At 35.1% G+C, this 21,703-nt stretch overlaps 1 protein-coding gene across 6 annotated transcripts in view; it reads right to left on the bottom strand.

Moving 5' to 3' along the window:
- Window positions 1-21,703, bottom strand: part of RIC1 (RIC1 homolog, RAB6A GEF complex partner 1) — a 47,293-nt gene that overhangs the window by 13,277 nt on the left and 12,313 nt on the right. For 3 of the 6 annotated variants that reach the window (XM_061367837.1, XM_061367847.1, XM_061367857.1), the window contains 13 exons: window positions 20,163-20,239; window positions 9,092-9,199; window positions 7,856-7,998; window positions 7,492-7,628; window positions 6,862-6,953; window positions 5,685-5,773; window positions 4,542-4,686; window positions 3,974-4,022; window positions 2,673-2,822; window positions 2,148-2,348; window positions 1,212-1,250; window positions 853-963; window positions 167-256 (listed from right to left, as the gene is read on the bottom strand). In XM_061367837.1, the coding sequence (XP_061223821.1) occupies window positions 167-256; window positions 853-963; window positions 1,212-1,250; window positions 2,148-2,348; window positions 2,673-2,822; window positions 3,974-4,022; window positions 4,542-4,686; window positions 5,685-5,773; window positions 6,862-6,953; window positions 7,492-7,628; window positions 7,856-7,998; window positions 9,092-9,199; window positions 20,163-20,239 (1,431 nt within the window). The remainder of the gene's footprint in view (window positions 1-166; window positions 257-852; window positions 964-1,211; window positions 1,251-2,147; window positions 2,349-2,672; window positions 2,823-3,973; window positions 4,023-4,541; window positions 4,687-5,684; window positions 5,774-6,861; window positions 6,954-7,491; window positions 7,629-7,855; window positions 7,999-9,091; window positions 9,200-20,162; window positions 20,240-21,703) is intronic. The other 3 variants (XM_061367876.1, XM_061367867.1, XM_061367887.1) reach the window with 3 other exon arrangements.

Genomic DNA, 21,703 nt, shown 5'->3' with positions numbered 1-21,703 from the left:
TAGATTCATGATAGGTAGTCAGCAGAAAATTATTTACATATGAATGAATAATTTCTGAAAATGACCAAAAGCCACCTATGTATCAATATTTCACATTTATAATACTACTACAGAACACATCTGATATTCTAAACATTATTATTTTACATTGAAGAAAAATACTTACCTCTTCCTGACGATCGTTTAAATTATAACATGCAAGAACAATGAAGTCATTCCACCATGCTAAGCCACCTGTTACCATCATATTTTGCTCCTGAAAAAAAAAGCAAGCAAATTACATCTATATATATTTATTTTTATATATTTATAGACGTACATTATACTTACAGATGTATATTCTATGGGTTAATTCTGAAAGCTATACACGAGCTATAGCTTTACTAATAACGGCAAGGCAATATGTGTATATATGAAATCTTGTTATTTTAAAAAACCAAAGTACTGAAGAATAACATGTGAAGGACAAATACTATCTTACGAAACACAGAACTACAGTTTCTTATCCTACTGGCATCCACGAACTCTCTCAAATTAGCTTTCTGCTTCTGTCCAGAATTTACAAGCTTGGTATGCAAAGCTGTGTCTCACACAAACACTCAGGTAAGGCACATGGGAGTGTCTGCCTGGACACACTCGGATTCAGAAACCTTTTAATAATGAGACACATATTATTGTGCCAAAGCCACAACATGAGTGTTTCTGGCATTTTACAAAACACACATGCAAATCCAGCATCCCTAATCCCAAGTGTGTCTACAGGTTGTTTATGTGAAAAAATGTATTTCTGAATTTTCTCCAAGAGTCACATTACAACTAAAACAACCTGAATAAAGTACCATCACCACTGACCTGCGTAATGTTTCCAAACAGCTTCCATTTTTTGGTGAGTAAAGAATAATGTGCAAAACCAAACTTGCCAACAACAGCTACATTCTGTCCAAGCTTGTCAATCGCTGAAAACTATAGAAAGAGATGGAACATATTTAGAATATATATCCTATCCAAGTATATCACTACAACGCAATATAATGTCACAGTCAAAACCTGTAAAGTATGTGCCTGTTTTCTACTTTACTGCCCAAAACATATTCTTCTTTATGTAATTTAAAATAATGATTTCAAATTCCAGCACTCGTCCAACCCTAAGGGACAGTTACAAAAACGCAATACTTTTAAAGAACCAAGAACATTTTCTTAAAATAACTCACCCTTATAGGCCAGTTGCTCTCTAGATACGTACTATGAATCTAAATAAATCAAAAAGAAAACAAAAGAGAAAATGAAACCCACACAACTATATCATTAAAAGCATTAAGCATATATATACCATAAGCACCATTAAAATAATGATGTCATTCCAATTGTTACTTTTACTCCTTCACAGAATGAGGATTCCCCTCTCCCATGCCAGTTCCAGCTACCTGGTTAGCTAAAGAGGAAATTCAACAGTATCTAGAACCTGACATACATGCCTAGAGTCAAATTCTATTTAATAATACTGACTCATTTACCATGTAAAACACAAAATCTTAGGACCTTTTAGAGTCCTCTATTTAGAAAAATACATGCCAATTCAAGCATGGAGCACACACCAGAATTACAGATAAAAAGTTACTTAATTTTTCCTCTGTATTAAAGAGAAGATAAAATCTGTCCCATTACTGCCCTTGGCAATACCATCTTCTCTGCAAGCTTGATATTGTGGAGTTTTAACTACGTGTTTAAACAGATGCCACCTAAGACTGCTTGAAAATACAGCCAAAGTCTGTACTCCTCAGTTGAATATTCTTAAAGCAATTTGCATAAACAGCAGAACAAATCCCTAAAGGATTTATTGCATATTGTACTTATTCTCCCTTTCAAAGCACAGGAAATTAATTTAACTACTTCCTGAAGTTAAAAAGACATTTAGAATTATTATTTTTTTTTATAACTGGCTAGGTTACAAATGCGCTGCCACAAGGCTGAGGTTCCTTTACCAATAAAAAAAAAGCTGTACCAGGAGAAACCCAAGAGGAAATAAAAAATACAATGACCTCATACTAAAGGAAACTGGCGACAGAGAGTGATGAGATCAGCTGCAAATTCCAGTCCTATAAACACTCGCAAGCAGAGAGCACATATGGGCAACCAGCAACAATTACCTGTACAACATGCCAATGCCTATGTCCTAGTAAAGTGCTTAAACCCTGAGAATCTAGACTGCCATCTGAAAATGGGCCTCTTTCCCTGGTAGGCTTATGTTCAGAGTGTGAAGTATTTCTGGGACTCTGAGCCTGTGCTGCATCTCCACAGTTCAAGTACAAGCGATCTTCTCCTTGAAGAAGGACTTGTTCCTGGTTACTCTACGTTAAAACAAAACAAGAGAACAAAAGCAACCCTGAACTCCATGTACAGAAAACAAAGGAAAACACATGACAGAATAACAGGTTCCATATAAACACTATGAAAAATAAGCTTTAAGGCAGTTTTCAGTTTTTGTATCACTATATACTAGTAGCTTTTATGTTACAGTATTGCATAGCAATATTTTCAAAGCACCATTTTAAAGACTATGATAAAAAATGAAGACCAGTCTAATGGCTGCAAAACAGACTTAAAACCTGCTAAGAGAGAAATTCAGAAGTCACCTGAAAACTGCTCTAAAGATATATTTATCAAAAACTTACCATACAAGGATTAACAGTGAGAGCACTCTTGATGAAATGAAATTGAAGAATACCAAATTGGCGGGCTTCATTATATGTATCTCTTTCAGGCTTCATGTTTGAAGAATTCCCATCAATAACCCACAGATGATACCCTTCTGATCCCCAAGTCTGAATATAAAAGAGCAACAATAATAAAACCCCAAACCAGCACTATATATTCTCAGAAAACAAGAATTACAGAAACTTACTGTAACTGATCTTGTGATAGACATGAGTCTGGTAAGAAAAAACCACTTAGTGTCCTCAAAGCTATCAGAGGAATCACAAATAACTCATAGCAGTAAAATCCACTAACAATCCAGCTTAAATTATTTTCTTTTTTATATTAAAAATATTTATTAAATGAAAAGTGACTGCAAGACATCCACACAAGTAATTAAAACTGGTTAGTGTGCAGCTTAAGGAACTAAAAAAATTCATAATTCAGAATCAGGTATGAAAAGATCTTTATCCCCAAAGTCACGTCAGTGGTTTATTCATTAAATTCAATAGTATCAGAATATCCGGTGTTTTAAATGGTACATTGTACTGTTCTAGCAAATATATGTATAAACATATATATATATATTTATCTCCACTTGGGATTCCAGTTTAAAATTTATTATTCATAGCAAATAGGCTACACATTAAACAAAAACATAAATTAAATGTTTTAAAATTATTGTACATAATTAAGCATAATTTGTAAAAGAGATCTTGAAGATTGTGCTTGATACTTATCACATCTTCTGATTTGACAGACTTGAAGGATTTCTCAGTTATTATTTTGTATTAAAACAGTGATTAAGTTTCACTTGAATTCATATTCTGAGTTAAGCTACTTCAACGTCAAAGGTAAGCTAGTAATTTTAGGGAAGTAAGTAAGTTTACAATTACTGTTGTTCTCTGTTTCACTGTACCCTGAAATACAGTACGAAATTAAAAAAAAAAACGAAGAAAAAAGAAAATAAGAAGGAGACAGATAAAAGAAAACCAAGTGTTCACTGTTAGTATCAAAAGCAAAACCAAGAAAATGCATGTCATGCACACTTTATGATCAGGCACACACATGGCAGAGGACATAGGGGAAAATCATCTGTCCCTTTTTTCCTCTTCCTTTAATACAATATTTTTGTGAAGAAGTGTAGTAAAGGCATCTTACTCTTTAAAAGTAATAGAGCTAAAGAAAGCAAGTTAAGATTTTTCTGAAAGTGCTTTGCTAAAAATAATTTAAAAAATTATTAGTCATCCTATTACAGTATTTTTACATTCATATTTACCATAGAACTGATCTTTAGAGGGTCCTTTTTTGCACCATCAGACTGATACCTTAAAACCAGAACAGAACAAGTTTGAGTTTGGAAATAAATTTATCAAAATAAGAAATTATCTTCCTATCCTTATACTGTCAAATGGTTCAATACTGAATCTCACCTGAAACTATAAAGCCTGTTTGATACATGACACTGCATAAAAGGCTATGCTATGCTAGACATCTGACAACTGCATTAACTGTTTGAATTGTGATCTCTGGATGTCAGCACATTTTCAGCAAATATATACTAGCACTGAAGTAATTTTAGTATTTGCCTGCTAAACCTTGTCTTTAGGGTAATTTGCTTTTATAGCCAAAAAGATGACTGCAAAAGAAAATACATTTTTATTTATATTCAAATGATTCCCTCCTAAATATTATTCAATTTTTCCAATAGCTAAGGAATTATAATGGAAAAGGATTTTTAAAAGCTAATTCAGTGAATTAGTTTCTAATTAGCAGCTAGTAATTAAAAAAAATAGAAAATAAAGGTTTCTAATAAAACATGTCACAAGTTCGTTAAAGATACTCACGCAAAATCACCTCCTAAAGTACAGATAAGTTGAGCACCAAAAACACTCCATAAGGACAAGCCTCCACATTCCCAGGTCACCATCACAACACAGCTATCAGGTGACCATCTGATTAGTTTAACAGGTCCTGTTTTATTCCAAATATCTGTTTGAAAAACAGACAAAATAACATGTGGAAAAAAAAAAAAAAGCCCTTGAACTGCTTTCACCATAAGAGTAGAGACAAATATACATGGAAATATATATATTTCATTTTTCAATTAACTTTTTTGCTGGATTCATCAAAATGACCATCTCAAAATGAATAGGCAACAAATAAAGAATTCTTATTTCCTTTCCAATACATGTTTGGTTTCATAGGAAACTAAGAATACATAAAAACAGGCCAGAAATAAACTGTGCTATGACAAAACTACAGAAGTGTAATTACAGCAAAATGATTTTTAGGACAAGAGAAGATTTTATATTCACTCTTGAAACCCCCTCCTTTGCCACTTAGCACAACTGTAAAACTCCGTTATTTACAAATTTGAATTTTCTGTTGAAACCTAACAGGCATATGTATTTTCAGTTAAGGATGTAATTTACCCACTTTGTATGTTCCTCACTCAAAGCCTGCAATACTCATCACTATCACATGAAAAAATTCTACTGAGGTTTTGTTCTGCAGTTGAGGCAGGGATTACTCAATTTTTTTCTGTACACTACATGGCAATTGTTACAAGTTAATTCCAACCTCCATTATACTCAGTTTTGACAATAACCTCTCATTTTCTCAGGTGAATAATGGAAACGTAATGTTAAGACTACAGGTGGGAACTACTAAGATATGCACCATTTACAAACCATAAGCAGCACTGCTTGTAAACTGCTAACTCGGATTCAAATCTAGAAAAATAACAATCCCAAACCAAAAGAAAAGCCCAACCCCAGACCCTCACACATGAAACACATCCAAAAGTCAGTTAAATTCAGGCAGCTGAAAGAAGAGTGCAAGAGTAAATCATTACAGACATGTAGGAGTAAATACTAATTCCATTAGTGACAATGCAAACAACAAATAGTTGTTATCTAGCCAAGGATAAAAATATTCTTTAATACCCTAAGACCAGCTGCAAAATTCTAGCAATGAAAGTAACTCACCAGGATATTGTTTTGGTGTCAGCTCCAATTTATGAGAAAACTGCATGGCGCCAGTGGTGGTATCTACAGTATAAACCTGCACAGAGCCGCTGGAAGAGATTACACATGCTTTAGACAACAGCCCATATGGATTTCTCATCAATTTCAAGAGATTAATAAAACCTGCTTTTTTTCTCAAAAATACCAAATTTATTTAGAACAGAAACATTGTGTCAAGTAACACTCAAAGAATGTTATGAAGCAAATTTTTAAGATACTTCACAGAAAGTTGTGGAGGACCCGGAACACCAGCCCTAAAATAACCAATGCTCTAGGACTATTTCATTCTCTGAAAACACAGATGCACACACAATTCCACATATATTTATGGCTTCCAACTGCAAGACAGTCAATGAGAAAAGTCAGTATTCACTCAGTGCTGAAGTTTCATTTGGAATGTACTAATGGATAAGAACAATGACTTACAGTAACTATTCTGTTTCAAACACCAACACACTATATTGTTACTACAACTATTTTGCAACCAAGAATACTACTTGTTAAGAAGACAGTCAAAGACTAAACTACCCAGACCTTTTGAAATGCTCTAAAAAACCAAAATAAGACAATAAAAAAAAAAAAAGAAAAAAAAACAAAACAAACCCTGCATTCTAGGTGAGCTAAAGCAGTATTATATGGGAGGAACTATCCTGAGGAGCAGTAAGCAAAACACTGCAATTAAAGGCACTTTTGCAACATTTAATTTCCAAATACAGTTATTCAAACAGGCAACATTCTTCCTGAGGAAACCAACACTTCACAGATCATTTTCTCAGTTGGGGGTGAAAGTGGTGATTATTGCCCATTATTACTAACTGCTTAAAACTGACTTTATAATCCTGCTGTGAGATTAACTGGGACAGCAGCATTTCCCAATCCTCACCACTGGGCCATCCACCTTTTATTTTTTCCCAAATGTCAACAGCAAGCATCAGTTTCAACTTCAGTTCAAGCAAGCAATAATTTCTTTCCTTTCCCCTCCTACCTTCCTGACACATCAGATTACACAATGTCTAGAAAGGCTGATCATTTTCATCTCTGCAGCTCTTGTATTACAACTTCGTAAGAAGACACTGGTATTTAAGCTTGACAATGAAATGATTTTTTCTCCCCATTGATCCAGACTTACAAAACTTACTTAGCACATCCAAATGCCATTAGCCTGTATTTGTTATTTACTGCCACACAAGTTCCATCAATCACATCTTGTGCCCAAACACCATGAAGCTGCTGTAAAGAAAGGAAGTCATAGGTTTTCTTGTGGTTTGTTTTGGGGGGTTTTTTGTTAGGTTTTTTTTTTTCTTAAACAATGCTTGGAAAAGATTCATGTAAAACAAATCCTGAAGCATGCTTGTCATTATGAGAAAAAGTAGACTTGATTGTGGCTCAAAGGTAGAAATAGCTCCTATGATACTTTGTCATAGGGGAAAACATTTCTTACCACCTCACTTATAACTAGCAACAGGCATTCTGTTGCAGAAACAGTAAGAAGATCAAAGAACTACAATGACATTTTGAAGCAATAACCAAAAATTAAATTTACTTTCAATTATGTTCTCCCATAGACAGGGACTAGCGCTAGAGCAATCTAGCTCAAAATTTGGTATTCAATATATAGTCTTGTTTTATGCTATCCTTAAGCAGCTGCTAAATTTTAGTTTCCTTGCAGCTGAACAGAATTTAAAGTAGAAAGCTAAGTGAAATGCAGAGACCAAGGAAAAACACATTTAATGCAGAGTACATGGTAGAAATAGTAAAGGAAGTATACCTCAGCAGTTAATCTACTTGACATTGGTGTAATGAAACCAACTCTGCCATCATTAAAAACAACAGCAAAACCATCAAGCGTAGCACAGTATTCCATATCTCTGATATAAACATCTTCAAAGCCCAAAAATGAACCTGCTGAGAAAATACCAGTAATTTAAAAATTTGAATACAGCAATATTGCAAACCCAGACTTCTCAATTGTTTATTTATTACTTCACAGGAAAAAAATTTAAAAGGCTATTTTGTTCACATTTACAAAAGGCTTTTCTTATCCCTGCTTGAGAACAGAGGTAATATTTTATATTAGACAGTATTTCACCAATAGTTAACTATCATAAGCAATAAAACCCTCCAAAACTTACCTCGAGAAGACTGCAGGTCCACAGAAAATGGAACTGTACACAGATTGATGGCCTTCCTCCCATTGGTCATACCATCCCAATGAACAAGATGGAGAAAACCATCAGCAGTAGCAACAAGTAGATCTTCTAACATGGACTGCAAACTAACAAACATATTTGTCATTCTCAAAAATCCTGCATATCCTACCAATATCACAGAAAAATCAATTAATGTAACAAACACCATACTACTCCCTTCTTTATCAGCAACTCCATTAAGAAGTTACATCAAATAAGTTTCAAACTAAGCGCTTAAGTCCTCTAGACAGTAAAGGTACAAAGCTAACAAAATATGGTGTGCATCTCTATTTTTCTGTGGGAACCAAAGTTCATAAACAGTTCTGTACTGTTGCAGTAATTGTTTAACTGGTATCTGAACTACTGAAAATCATCTTAATACTTTTGAAGAACGTAAGACATTACTGGCAACAATTCACCTAGAAAATTACTGATATTGCCTAGGTTGTAAATAATCCACAACACTTTCTTACCCATGGTCTAAAATCACGGATGAAGCAAAAATTAGACTTTCCCTAACTCCTTCCCCAAACATCTCAAAAATTCTGAAGACTACTGTTAATCTACCTGTGTGCAGATAAAAACCTGCAGCTTCTCAGGAAAGCTTTTTCCAGTATATACATTGATTTTCTCCTGTGAGGCCTCTTCCCATACTGCACTGTGTTACTTTTCCACTCCACCCCAATGTTATAAGGCTTCACCAACTTTTCAGACGCAATTACTTAGCATGCTCAAAGCTTACTTAAGGCAGAGTGTCACCACAAAAAAAAAACAACCAAAAACAACAGGTAAACAAAAATATTTTTCAGGACAAATAGGACTCTCTGCAGGCAGCTGGAGAAATGCTGAAATGCTACATACAATTTTGCCCTTATGCACCTATGCCTCCATGAAATCTCTAATCCATACTTTGAGCCCAAATACAAACACATTTATAGTAACATAATGAATACTTGTATATAGCACATATAAAATACCAGCACAGCCAAGCACAGACAGAGTTCTTACAGAGCAATTTACTTTCTCACCTCCTTACAATTATTATCAATGACTATTAGTCCCTACTATGAACAGGTCTAAAAATTTACTAGAAGTTTACTCCATTCAGTTTTCCCATCACTTTTTAACAAGTAACCTCTACATGCAGAAAAACTCTTAAGATGTGACTAGGGAGCATACCACGTGATAGAGGCCTGCAAGTCCAGCACTTTCTTCATTTCTAGACTTAACGAAGGAGCACATTGTTCTTCCTTATAGTGTGGGGTTCCCTTCAAATGTGGGCTTCCTCTGAAATAAAAAGAGAAATACTGAACTTGAAACTGAGGGGTGACCTTATTAGTGTATATAAATATATAAAGGGGGAGTGTCACGAGGATGGAGCCAGGCTCTTCTCAGTGGCAAACAATGATAGGACAAGGGGCAATGGGTACAAACTGGAACACAAGAGGTTCCACTTAAACTTGAGAAGAAACTTCTTCTCAGTGAGGGTGATGGAACACTGGAACAGGCTGCCCAGGGAGGTTGCGGAGTCTCCTTCTCTGGAGACATTCAAAACCCGCCTGGACACGTTCCTGTGTAACCTTATCTAGGTGTTCCTGCTCCGGCAGGGGGATTGGACTAGATGATCTTTTGAGGTCCCTTCCAATCTCTAACATACTGTGATACTGTGAAGATGTCCCTCAAAAAATACAAGGGTAACAGACTTGCATTCCCATGGTTCCCTGCCACACCCACTATATATATACATATATATATATATACACACACATACCCTAAACATTCATGCATAACCTGCCACAGGCAGCACTTGGTATCTAGGATATAGTTTTAGTGCAAAAAGTTTAGTCTGCCAATATCATCCTATATGCTATAAAGAGTATGTATACAAAATGAAACAATGAACAGAGAATGAACAAACCAACAGATGTGTAGCCCATGTTAAGAAAATAAGTGATATGTATTCATGCAAATTCTGGTACAACAGAAATGGTATTCAACTGTTTCCATTAATTAAATAGGTATTGAATTTTTAAGGATCTCCAATTAATTCTTTACCAAGGTACATTACAGGTAGTATAAACTGTAAAAATGTTCATGTTCTTCAGTTCCTTTTGCCAGATCAATATTTATATTATTAATTTAGCATGCATAACCCAACAGATACACATTTATTACAATAATTTTTAAGAAAAGTCCCTATAGCAAATTAACAATAAACCTAAAAATTGCTAAGAAAAAGAGATGATTGAGCATTGATTCTCTTCCTTCACATAGACCAGAACACATTATCGTTTTATAGCAAACCACAAATTTAGTATCTGTTATTCTCTGATATACACCTTTTCTTATGCAGCAAGAACAAAGATATATACTAGCTAAGGTAGGCCCAAAGTAACCTTTGACATTCTGCAGTTAGCAGATTGAAGTAGTACCATCTTTCCACAACAAAGCCATGGTGGCTATGAAGGACTGTAGTGAAAGATGAGAAAAAACAGTGTAAGGTTAGTTAATCTAGCATCCACAGAGGGGGTAACCTGTATAAACACTATTAAAATGTTTGGTAATTACAAAATATGGCTGTCTTGGGAAAGAATAGCCTTCAAGTAAGTTCTTGTGGACTGACAGGAGGCCTGAAATAAAAAGGTGACTAATGCTAGCACTGCGGGTTGTTTGGTTGTTTGTTGTTTTTTGTTTTTTTAACAGTAAACGAGGCTGCATTTCTTAAAGTTCATGAAGCCACATCCACCTGATTTGGCCTGATATTTTTGTAGAGTCGAGGATTTCAAAGGTAAAAAAAAATAAATAAAAATCATTCAGGATTAATTCCTTCACTATCTGCAAAGCAGTATTGCATCCTAGGGATGAAACACTTAAAGCCCCAGGTGTTTGGAGACATGTATTTCAACTATTGTAGACATACATGTCCTGATCTTACTCTCCTAGATAGTAGAGCAAGATGAAATGACTCTGGAATCAGTGGTAAAATTGAATCCTGTAAGCAAACAATGAAAACTGAGAGTAAAGGGGTTGTGTAATGTCTATGCACAAACAACACACTATGTAACATGCCTGTTGTAACTGACTGAGACACATAACCAAGCATAAACACAGTTTCTCCACAGCACAACTTATAAAGCCAGAATGCTAACAGCATGGTTTAAAAGATGTCTTTTTCTGGAAGAGAAATTCCAAGTCTCCATGTGGGCAGGCTTCTTTTTGACATGTCTGATAAAAACAGTTTACAAGAATATTTGAATATTTTCAGTTTCATGAGCTAGTGTCAGCAATTTTTTTACCACCTGCAGAGCCACCATCATGACTGAAACTCCAAAACGTCAATATTTTAATTCATTGCTGGTGACTACATCAAACTCATCAATTCAGAAATAAACCCTTACTATGGGTGTGAATGAGGCACAAAAGTACACTGCATACATAGAGCTCACATCTGTGTGAGTCAGCCTTACTAGTTAAGTTACTTTGACCTTTAAATGAAGAATGTACACTGCTGACTAAAGCAGGAAAGAATGTTTGGCCTGGGTTGCCACATCAGCATCTGCTACACTTGTAGCCAAACTTCAAGTAACTCATTTTTGCAAAAGAATTGAAACAGACACATTCCAGCAACCAACCAGCTGCATGTCAAAACAAATACAATCACTTCTATTCACACAGCATCTGTTATGGTAACTAAGACTGTGAATAAAATCTCCTAACACACAGCACTGAGAAATATCTCCCAGTACCTCTGCAATCCAAGAAAGCCCCAGTCATGGCAAGATTAGGAATGCCAGGCTGTTTTTTTTAAAGGTAGAATACAAGGTTTATGGGGAGGTTCCATATCTGACATTGAAGACCAAGGTGTACTTTTAATATCACCAGTTCATTCTCTGTTCCCTGTTTAGCATGTCATTACTGATACGCTTGTTTGCATAAAACAGCGTACTATACGGTGCAACAAAAGGTCTTTCATGTGTTGAAAGCCTACATAACTGTATCACATGAATCATCCTTTAAATATGGGTAATGAGGGACGGCAAAATATAACTCTACCTGTCCTGGGTTCAGCAGTAGCAGTCATTTTTCTCCTCAGTAGCTCATGCAGTGCTGTGTTTTTGACTTTCAGCCTGTGAACAGCACTGATAACACTGGTGTTTTCAGTTGTTGCTAAGTCATGTTTGCTCTGACCAAGGACTTTCTGAGTCTCATGCTCTGCCAGGGAGGAGGGGAAGCCAGGAAGAAGCAGAGACGGGACACCTGACACAAACTATTCCATACCACAGCACGTCATGCCCAGTATATGAACTCGGGGGGAGTTACCCAGAAGGCCCAGATTGCTGCTCAGGCCAGGTTGGGTATTGGTCCGCGGGTGGTGAGTGGTTGTATTCTTTTCCCTTGATATTTCCCTTATCATTATTATTATTATTATTGAGGGTAGCAGTAGTGGTTTTGTGCTATACCTTAGTTAGTGGACTGTTCTTATCTCAACCCGTGGGAGTTACATTTTCAATTCTCCTTCCCATCCCTCCAGGAGCAGGGGGAGGAAGGGGAGGTAGGGGTGAGCAAGGGGCTGCATGATTCTGAGTTACCAGCTGGGCTTAAACCACACTACCTTAACAGCTTGCCCTCTTTCTCCAAACTCCCATTTTCTCAGTTTTCCTCGCATTATCCCTCTTCTGTTGATCAGTTCTAACCTGATTTCACCAAAATGAAAGAGAAGTCTATAAATAAGTGAACTGTCAAAATTCTTAGCATTTTTTTTTTTTTTTTTTTTAAATTCATTTGATCTTACAGGGAAAGATCTGGTTCTGGAAGTAACTGATTCTAACTGATGTTAGAAAAAACTGCTAAGTTCAAACTATGATGAAAGATGCAACAATGAGAAAATGGAGAAGAGTATTTAAAAACCCCAATAAAAGAAAACAACCTAATAACAAAAAACCCCACACAACCCCACATCTCACCAAACAATAAACCTGAATTCAAGTAAGAGGTAGCAGCATGCCAAAGCGCTGTCAGCTAACCTCTGCTGTACAGGTAGGAAGAATTTCCTGTGAGCGTGTTAACTGGTATGGGAGAAGGCCGACGGAGGAAACAGGACACCAGCCAGCTATTTTTTGTATCAGCGTAGTAGTGCACTCAGGTCCTTCACTACATGCACACTGGTTAAGAGACACAGTATAATCCACAGTCAAAACTCACTCAGAAATATCATTACTAGACTTAGTCATTGCTAACAGAAGCAACTAAGAAACACTTACGAAGTTACTTACAGCAGAACCCGAAAGGATGTATTTAAGGACTTCTTCATAATTTGTAATTGAAGTATTTAATCCTCTATTTTAGTCTAAGAAATTCAAAATAATGTTTTGGTTTTTTTCAAAATAATGTATGCTGTTTTCTGCTTATCACTGGGGAATTCTAAGAGATAAATCTTAATCTAATGCTATTTTTAAGTTTCTACCCTAGGGTAATCTAGTAATACAGGGAGCTGTTATGGCTATATAATAGTTTAGAAGAGTTCAGAGATACTTTCACAGCCAACAAATACCTTTAGAGCAAATAATTTACACAAACAAGGTAAAATATTTTTATATTACTCTGCGGCTACAATATTCCTAACTTTTGCTGCTAAAATGGTTTCTTCAATAGTACCTTTTGGCAAAAAAGGCAAAAAATCCCAACACTTTGATGCTTCCACTATTAAGAGCGTTATAAATGAGAACAGGGCAAACAATTGTTTCTAATGAATTCACACCCCCAAGAACTCTGAGTGGCTTTCCTTGAAGGCACAAAAGCAAAAAACTGACAGCTGCCATTGCTGTTGGATTAGAAAAATTACACAGTGTTTATCAACCATTTTAAAATGATTCCTGTGCAGATTTCAGTTAGTGAACTGTCTGTACATCTGAGGACTTTTAATACCTGATTCAAAGAGTCTCTAAACATGTGATTCTTCACTATTTCCTGCCCACCACGCTTTTAAGGAATGGTTCTTAAACAAGTAAAACAAATTACAATATAAGCTTTGATTTCCACACAACTAGCATTGTCTTCTCACCGCCAAAACGCTGCAGGCAGTCACCAGCTGAAGATTAAATATGTCCAGTTGGATCCACAGCTGTATGCACACAGATTGGCAAGAGCTGGGCAAATATTTAATGGGAGTATATGGAAACAACTATGAAGAATGAATAAGGGTTTAGAAAAGCAATTCTTAGTACAGCCTTTTCTACCTAATTGAGTAATAACAGGTTTCTGTTGTTCGAGAATGGAAATAACTAGCTAGCCTCTTAATCAACTATTTATGTAAAAAAGCTAAATGTTTTACTGAATTACTATTCCACTTGCAAAGATTTCTTGAAGACATTTTAAACCTACTGAACCACAACAAGGGCTAGCAAGTGCCATAATGGTTTCCAAATTCTACAACTAAACTAGTTTTAAAAATACATTTTCCAACAAATGCCAATTTACAGGGAAAAAACCACACTGCTGAAGTTTAGCACAAGCTTAACTCCAAACAAAAATTATTCAGTAAGTTAATTAACTGCACACCTCATCAGTTACCCTTGCAAAGTTTGAAGTTCAAAACTTGTGTACACACTAATCTTAGGTCTGCTGAATCAGGAAAAAATCCTGATTACTGATGAGTTAATTTATGGCACCTATAAACCACGTTGCTACTGAAAAGGAAAAGGCTTTGAAAAGAGCCAGAAAGAGTAAGACAGGAATACAGTAACCAGACATACAAGCAAAAATTCAGCATTGTTAACCAGGATATATATGCCCATACTGATTACGAGGGAAAAAAACCCCACCAAAAACCACCACACATTAAAAAAAAAAAAGCCACAGAAAAATTAAAGCATTTTCAGGTACTTAGCATCCAACACTGAGGTCTCATTCTAAATTTACATGACTTTCTTATCACTTCCCTGAACTCCACATCCCAAATAAAAGCTCCACTTGAGGAAATGAAGAAAGCTGAGGCAAAAAAAATCACCAATTACCGTGTTTAGTATATCAAACATGTAAAGTTCTTCAGGTTTTGTCTTTCTTAAAGGCAAAAATATCCTCAGTATTAAGTTACCATATGCGTCTCTTCAAGTGACAAATCTTAAGTTGCTTTCCTTGCCAAAGCTCATAGACAGAAATAACTCCCAGTTCTGTACAGGGAATCCTCTACTGTGATGGCATTTCACATCTCTTCAATGTGAAACAACGAAACAATGTGAATCAAATACCTGTACAAATCCCTTTGGAAATTCCTCAAAAAATATTTCCGTACCTTGCCATAACTTACAAAGCTACAAACTTACTTGTATGCACTGCCACTTAAGTGTATCACAGATGGAGATTATTATTTTACCATTCTATTATCTTTCCATACATACATTTTCTTCATGTTTTACCCTGTAATGACTTTAGTAATATGGACATAAAATTAGACTGAACTAACAGAAGCAGGACTTTGTACTTGTGCTCACTGCAGGAAAGTATCCCAGGATGTGGGCTAATGGCCACTACTGATTCTCTTCCAAGTCTGCTCTGAAGTGAAGGAAAGTCTTAAGAGGTGAAACGAAGCTGCAGACTATTCTGTCTCAATTCAAAAAAAGGCACAGAACAAACAGAAAACAGAATTACTGCCTCTTTTCCTGTTTTTAGTCTAACAAATTAATGATACTTCAGGCTTTCATTGAGCACCAACACCTGTTCACTCCAAGAAGAGACCAGTAATTCCTGGCCAAGTACCAACAAAGCCATAAATATTTCCTTCAATGGAACAACTTCGACACTTAACAATCCTGAAATACTACAATTTAACAAAAACTATTAATTGACTCCAGCAAAAATAAAAAAAAATAAAAATAACAAAACAAAAATTTATAAACACTCAGAATTCATGACAGAATGTTGTGCTCATGATATGAGCACTTGTTTTATCACATGAATTTAATATATTTTAATTGAATTTGCATAATGCTGAAAAGGTCAGTTCCATTAACCCTTATCATATCTACACAGGTATATTTTAAACTGATTACAACTCTGTAAGTATAAAATAACTACTGTTTAAAAAGAATTGTCCACTCAACCATCTTGAAGTATTTCGTGTATTCTCGATTAAGTAAAAAAAAACAAAAAACCAAAACCACCACAAAACAACAAAAAAAAACACCCCAGAAAAACCAACACAAAACCAAACAAAACAAAAAAAAACACAACAAAAACCCACACCACAAAAACAAATGACCAGACCACACTGATTAGATATACTGCAATGTGTATTAAGTTATAAACAACTGAAGTGTTTCTGCAACTTGCCATGGTTATTTTTTTTTGCCCCTTCACTTTGAGGTATTTTGTTCAACCTGTACCAGCAAAAAGCTTTTTCAAGTGTAATCACAGTTTACACAATAATCGTACACTAGAATAGTTCTGTTAGCAGATCAAATACAGGCAAACTCTTTTACATCATCTTGCTCAACAGCCATATATAGTAACAAATCTGTGTAATTTCAACTATAAACTGGAGGGACTGCACTTTTTCTCCACAAACAACTCTCATCTGGACAAATCAGAAGTTACTTTTATTTTCAGCAGGTTTTTTTTGTCTTTTTATTCAAATCAAGGCTAAAACATTATCAAGCAAATTTTAAAGCAGTTATTTAAAAAAATATCGGTAACACATAAAGCTGTAACTTTACTGCAGACATTAGCGTCCCAATCTGGAAGACTGCAACAATAACTGACGTCAAGAAAGTGGCTGACTATCACATACCTTATCACCTGCTTTTCTGACATGCTTTTTTCATTTACAGTAAAATACAAACTCTTCACTTAAATGACAGCTAGGCTGACAGGAGAATTTGAGCACAACCTTTCTCAATATTTTCACTTGTATGCGATCAAACCAAGCTGCAAGTTTCAGGATACTGACTAAACTAGAAAATACTGCACCAGGATTTTTGTGGAGCTGAGAATGTTACTGGTGTGTACTCCCAGTTGCACAACCCCCTCATTATGCTGACTTACACTCTTAAGAATTCTGTTCAGACTGAAGTTGTAGTAAGGATTTTTATTTTTGTAGTCACTACAGTGAAATGTTATGTTTCTGTTACAACTGGACATTATGATTTAAAGAAAGGATAGTAGAGAACAGGCTTCATTCTGCTTACAAAAAGTCAGTAGATATGGGCAGCTCAACATTAAAAATTAGTCAATAATTTTGAAAACTAGAATAAGACTGGGTGTTTAGGAGCACTGACAGAAATGTGCTCACTAGCTGTTAAAACCAAACCAACTCCCTAGCAAAACCCAAATCCCACAGTTGATGATATTCTACATCTCTTAACATTCTGGAATGTTCTGCAGGTGTCCAAGGAGAAGAACAGTAAATAAAAAATAAAAAACCCTTTATCTCAAATATGCAAAGTTTGGAGACCCACTTTTGAACCTGTTGCCCACCCATTATTTTTACTAGCTTGTTTTGAGCTGCTGTCCCATCACACCACTAACTCAAGAACAGCCTTGTATCTTAACACTCTGCAAAAATCACCATCCTCTCAGTCAGTTTGCCTAACACAGGTAAGTAAGCACATGAAAGAGAGTTGTACAAGTTGTAATTAATACCTGCATGAAAGTTAAAATGTTGTGAGGAACTGCTTTATCATGAACTATCACGGGAGAATTGTCACACAAGTCACTCCATGTGTTTATATTTCCCAGTGCTTTTACTTGGTGCTACTTCAAAGTCACCATTTTCTAATGCCAGCCTTTTATTATATGCCACCTTGCAGAGTAAGCTACTGGAATCCAAAGGAGGGAACAGGGAAGGGCAGGAGTCAGCCATGTTTAGTTTCTTCATTGTGTTAGCAACCTTACTTAAAACACAGGTGCATAATTACTCCTGCCAACACAGAGGAAGGAGCCAAGAACACATTGTTATAGTGGAAGAAAACACTAATAAGTTTCCTTTCAAGCATAAGGGAAGTTACATATGAGACCTTCCACTGATTTTTTTTTTTTTTAATGGCTTCAGAGTTAACAAAATTTATTTGGTACTTTTCAGCCCAGTAGAAATGAAATCCAAGAATTTCAGTGAAGTAATGTCTTTGGAAAATGAATACATGCCAGAAGAAACTTAAAAGTTTCAATTCTAGGTATTTGGTTTAGTCTGTCTGTCTGTTTATTTTGGGTTGGTGGGATTTTTTGTGTGGTTTGGTTTGTTGTTTGGGAATTTTCTGAATATTTGATCTACAAAGCATTAGTGTAACTGTTTAAAGTCAATACACTGTATTTGCACCAAAAGAGTTTATTATAATAGCTTATGGAATAATCTAATGTTTATCACAGCATGCATGTTTCACACACAGATGCTTGTGTCTTTTCATTATTTCATTTTTCAAACTTCAGGGCTAAATATGGAAAGACTAGGAAACCCAGTAAATTCAGTGAGATCATTCATTTTCTTAAAAGTTAAGCACATGCATTAATCTTAGATTGTGAGCAACTGAACATGAACGCTCTAGGAACAAACACCTTGTTTAGTCATCCACAGAATCAGCATTATACCCTTTTGGACTATACAAATATATCTTAAAATCGTGGCCATTCACACACAGCTAACAAAGACTTTTTCATGGTTGACAACACAAATTACCAGTGTTGTATATAAAAGTTAGACTGGTTAGCTATTAACTGCGTAATAGATATTTTCAAACTTTCCTACAAGTGACATGTCTAAACTAACCTTCCAAAGCTGCTTTTTAATTACTACTGCATATTTTCACATATTTCCATATATTTTCATTTTTTAATAAAAAAAAAACCCACCAACTTTCCAAACAGAACAAGAACATACCACAAACTATTGTTTATTCTTTTACATTATGTACAGCTAAAAATACAGTACGCCACTTCTTTCAAGAGACTGAAGTAACAGTTTGAAAAATGTTAGTCAGGTTTCAGAAAAGGCAAGTAAATTTGTCTGCATTAGTCTTAAATTCTTGGAAAATAGGCAAGTTGTAACAGTAGATTCCATTTAGTTCCAGAGCTTTGAGGGCTACCTCAGAGGCAAAAAGATGTATTAAAGGAGTAACACAAAACAATTTCCACTCAGTGAAGCAAGAATTCACTTTGAAATCATTTACCACCCGCCAACCCATTTCTTCCTGTACACACTTGTAAAAGAATAGAGGTTTAAAATTTAAATGCTCATGAAGATCTGATTTAGTTTTTTTTTAAATGTTCATGGTTCAACAGTTCTAGTTTGAAAAAAAAAAAAATCAGAATGTTTTCCTCTTACATGAGCTTACATTGTAGGTTATCCAAAACTCTTCATACATGTCCACTTGCAAACACCTACCAATCAACTAACTCTTTTTATGAATATGAAAAACCTTAAATTGACTAGCATTATCATACAGGTGAAGGTATATATAAATAGATATACTGAAAAAAAACCAAGACAAATTCAATTTCTAGCAACTAAGAAATCAAGAGTGTTTCATTATTCCTATGGACAAATTTGGTCCAACCCATGACTACAGATTCTAACTAAACACATACAGACATGCATAAATACACTCCTCGATGTTTTAATTTGACCTAAATATTTCCCAATTCCACCAAATCCAAAGTCAACTAAGTCAACCACAAACACATCCAATAGACAGTCACATTTTAATACATAAAACATATTTTGACATTCACAATAAGGAAAATAAGATGATAATGACAACATGACATACTGCAGCTAAAATACCTGTATATTCTTACCAAAAATTATTTGTATACTTTCCAAAATATTGAGAATTTATTCCCCATCTGTTTCAAAAATCTCTTAAGTTATTACAAAGTTGGGGGGCAGAGAGAAATCTTTTTAAAAATTGCACTCTAATAGTTCCTAAGAAACATGACTTATTGAGTTACTCAAAAGGTATTCTAAAAGCTTGTTACAGGTCATTAATTCAACAGACTACCTCGAATTATAAAATTAGACAATTTTAACCCTGCTACTTATGATTTTGAGAGCTTGTAAAATGGACCTAATGAATCTAATCAGTGGACAGCAAACCAATTAGACTAACTTCTCTGAACTAGCTCTAACTCATAGGAATGATGCTTCATGTACTCATGAATTTTCAAAACATACATTACTTTATTATAAAATTTGCTTAGGATTTCTCTAGTCTTTTTTTTTTTTTTTCACACCAGGGATGCAAATATAGTTTAAAACACTTACTTGGGATACATGGGCTCATAAAGATACTTGTCTCTTGTTGATGGGATTTCAAAAAATAAGATGTATCCATTTGCAGTCTGAAATAGAAAAACTTGTAAGATATAGCTAGTATATCTGTATGAGTAAAATCTATGAACTTTTACAATTTCTATGTATGTCTCATATATCATACACAAATAAATACTCAGATCAAGTTTCAGATACATTAAAACCCTATATGTTGAAATTTATTCTATGTAAAATCCACACTAAGTCCACTGAATTGATCACTCAGTAGAAAAACGGACAAACACCACTGTTGCTGTATGTATCCTGCAGAAATCTTCCTCTGATTAATGAAAATACATAAAATCAGACAGACATATCAGAAGTTTAGAACCTGGTCACCTAATTCCCACCAACTAAGAGAATTCATACAGAAACCATGTAATAGAAGGTAGCAAGCCTTCAGAACAACACCTCCAGGTGCTTCAACACATATGGACACTACCAACTGCAAAGAAGCTAGGCACTGCCTTTCAGTGTTGGTCACCCAGGTAGTTTTAAAAAATCATTATGTCACGCAGTGTTTTTAGATAACACATCACCTCTTCAAAATTTCCTTCTATAATTCAATCCCAAGTCATTCTGTCATTCTGGAAGACTGACTTCAAACTATAAGACTATTCAGAGAACAAATATAAATGATTTAGTTATCAGATGTTCCAGTCATGGCTAGAAGCTGATCCAATGTTTGTATAAGCACAGGAGAGGCAGATGACCAGGCTAGTTGTTAAAAGAAGTATGATCTGTTTAAAGCACAAATTTATCCTTCAGGGAAATCATTAAATGAATGTTGGTTAAACAGTTTTCCATCCAATCATTTTACTGTGTGCTGGGCATGTACCTAAAGCACTATTACTGGAAGCAAGAAGCTCTGAAATTAATGGTTTCACACTGTTTTGCAAGGTTAGCTTCCTTTTGTTTCAATAAAGGAAAAAGTTAAGACTCTTGTTAGCTTAGTTTATCAGTTCACTGATGCCGTGTTTTTCTACAGTCAAACATTTTGCTTTATTACTTGCCTTACCATTAAAAAAATTGTGGTTTGGCTTCAAACTCTAAAAAAAGCAATTATTCCCATTCAAAGTGAGTATCTTTCTTGTGCAAGAATAAAATCCAAACCATAACTGTGAGCTTCAGACAGGCTGAAATAAATGGAAGCGTTTCTATGTGCAGCAGTATCATGTTCAGGTATTACACGGTAAAAAAATGTGTTCATTTCTAACATCTTTACAGGTTCTTTCCATTACATCATTAAATATTTAACCTGAAAGTTATCTTATCCTGGAAGGAAAGGTAAAACAATACTCTGAAGTATCTTTATACTGGTATTAAGGGACACAGGGCCGTACTGAACACTATTCAAAGCACAAAGTTGCTATTATTACAGGTTCATTTGTAAACAGAACCTCAAATTCCATAAAGAACTGGATGAAATGCAGAAGCATTCAACCATATGCTTCCTGCAAATTGATTGTATTAGTTCAGTCAGGTTTCTACAT

Source organism: Neopsephotus bourkii, unplaced genomic scaffold (genome assembly GCF_033783945.1).
Source record: "Neopsephotus bourkii isolate Nb327-2 ecotype Australia unplaced genomic scaffold, CSIRO-AGI_Nbou_v1 NB_127, whole genome shotgun sequence".
Classification (NCBI taxonomy): Eukaryota; Metazoa; Chordata; class Aves; order Psittaciformes; family Psittacidae; genus Neopsephotus; species Neopsephotus bourkii.
This window is presented reverse-complemented; position numbering and strand designations above follow the sequence as displayed.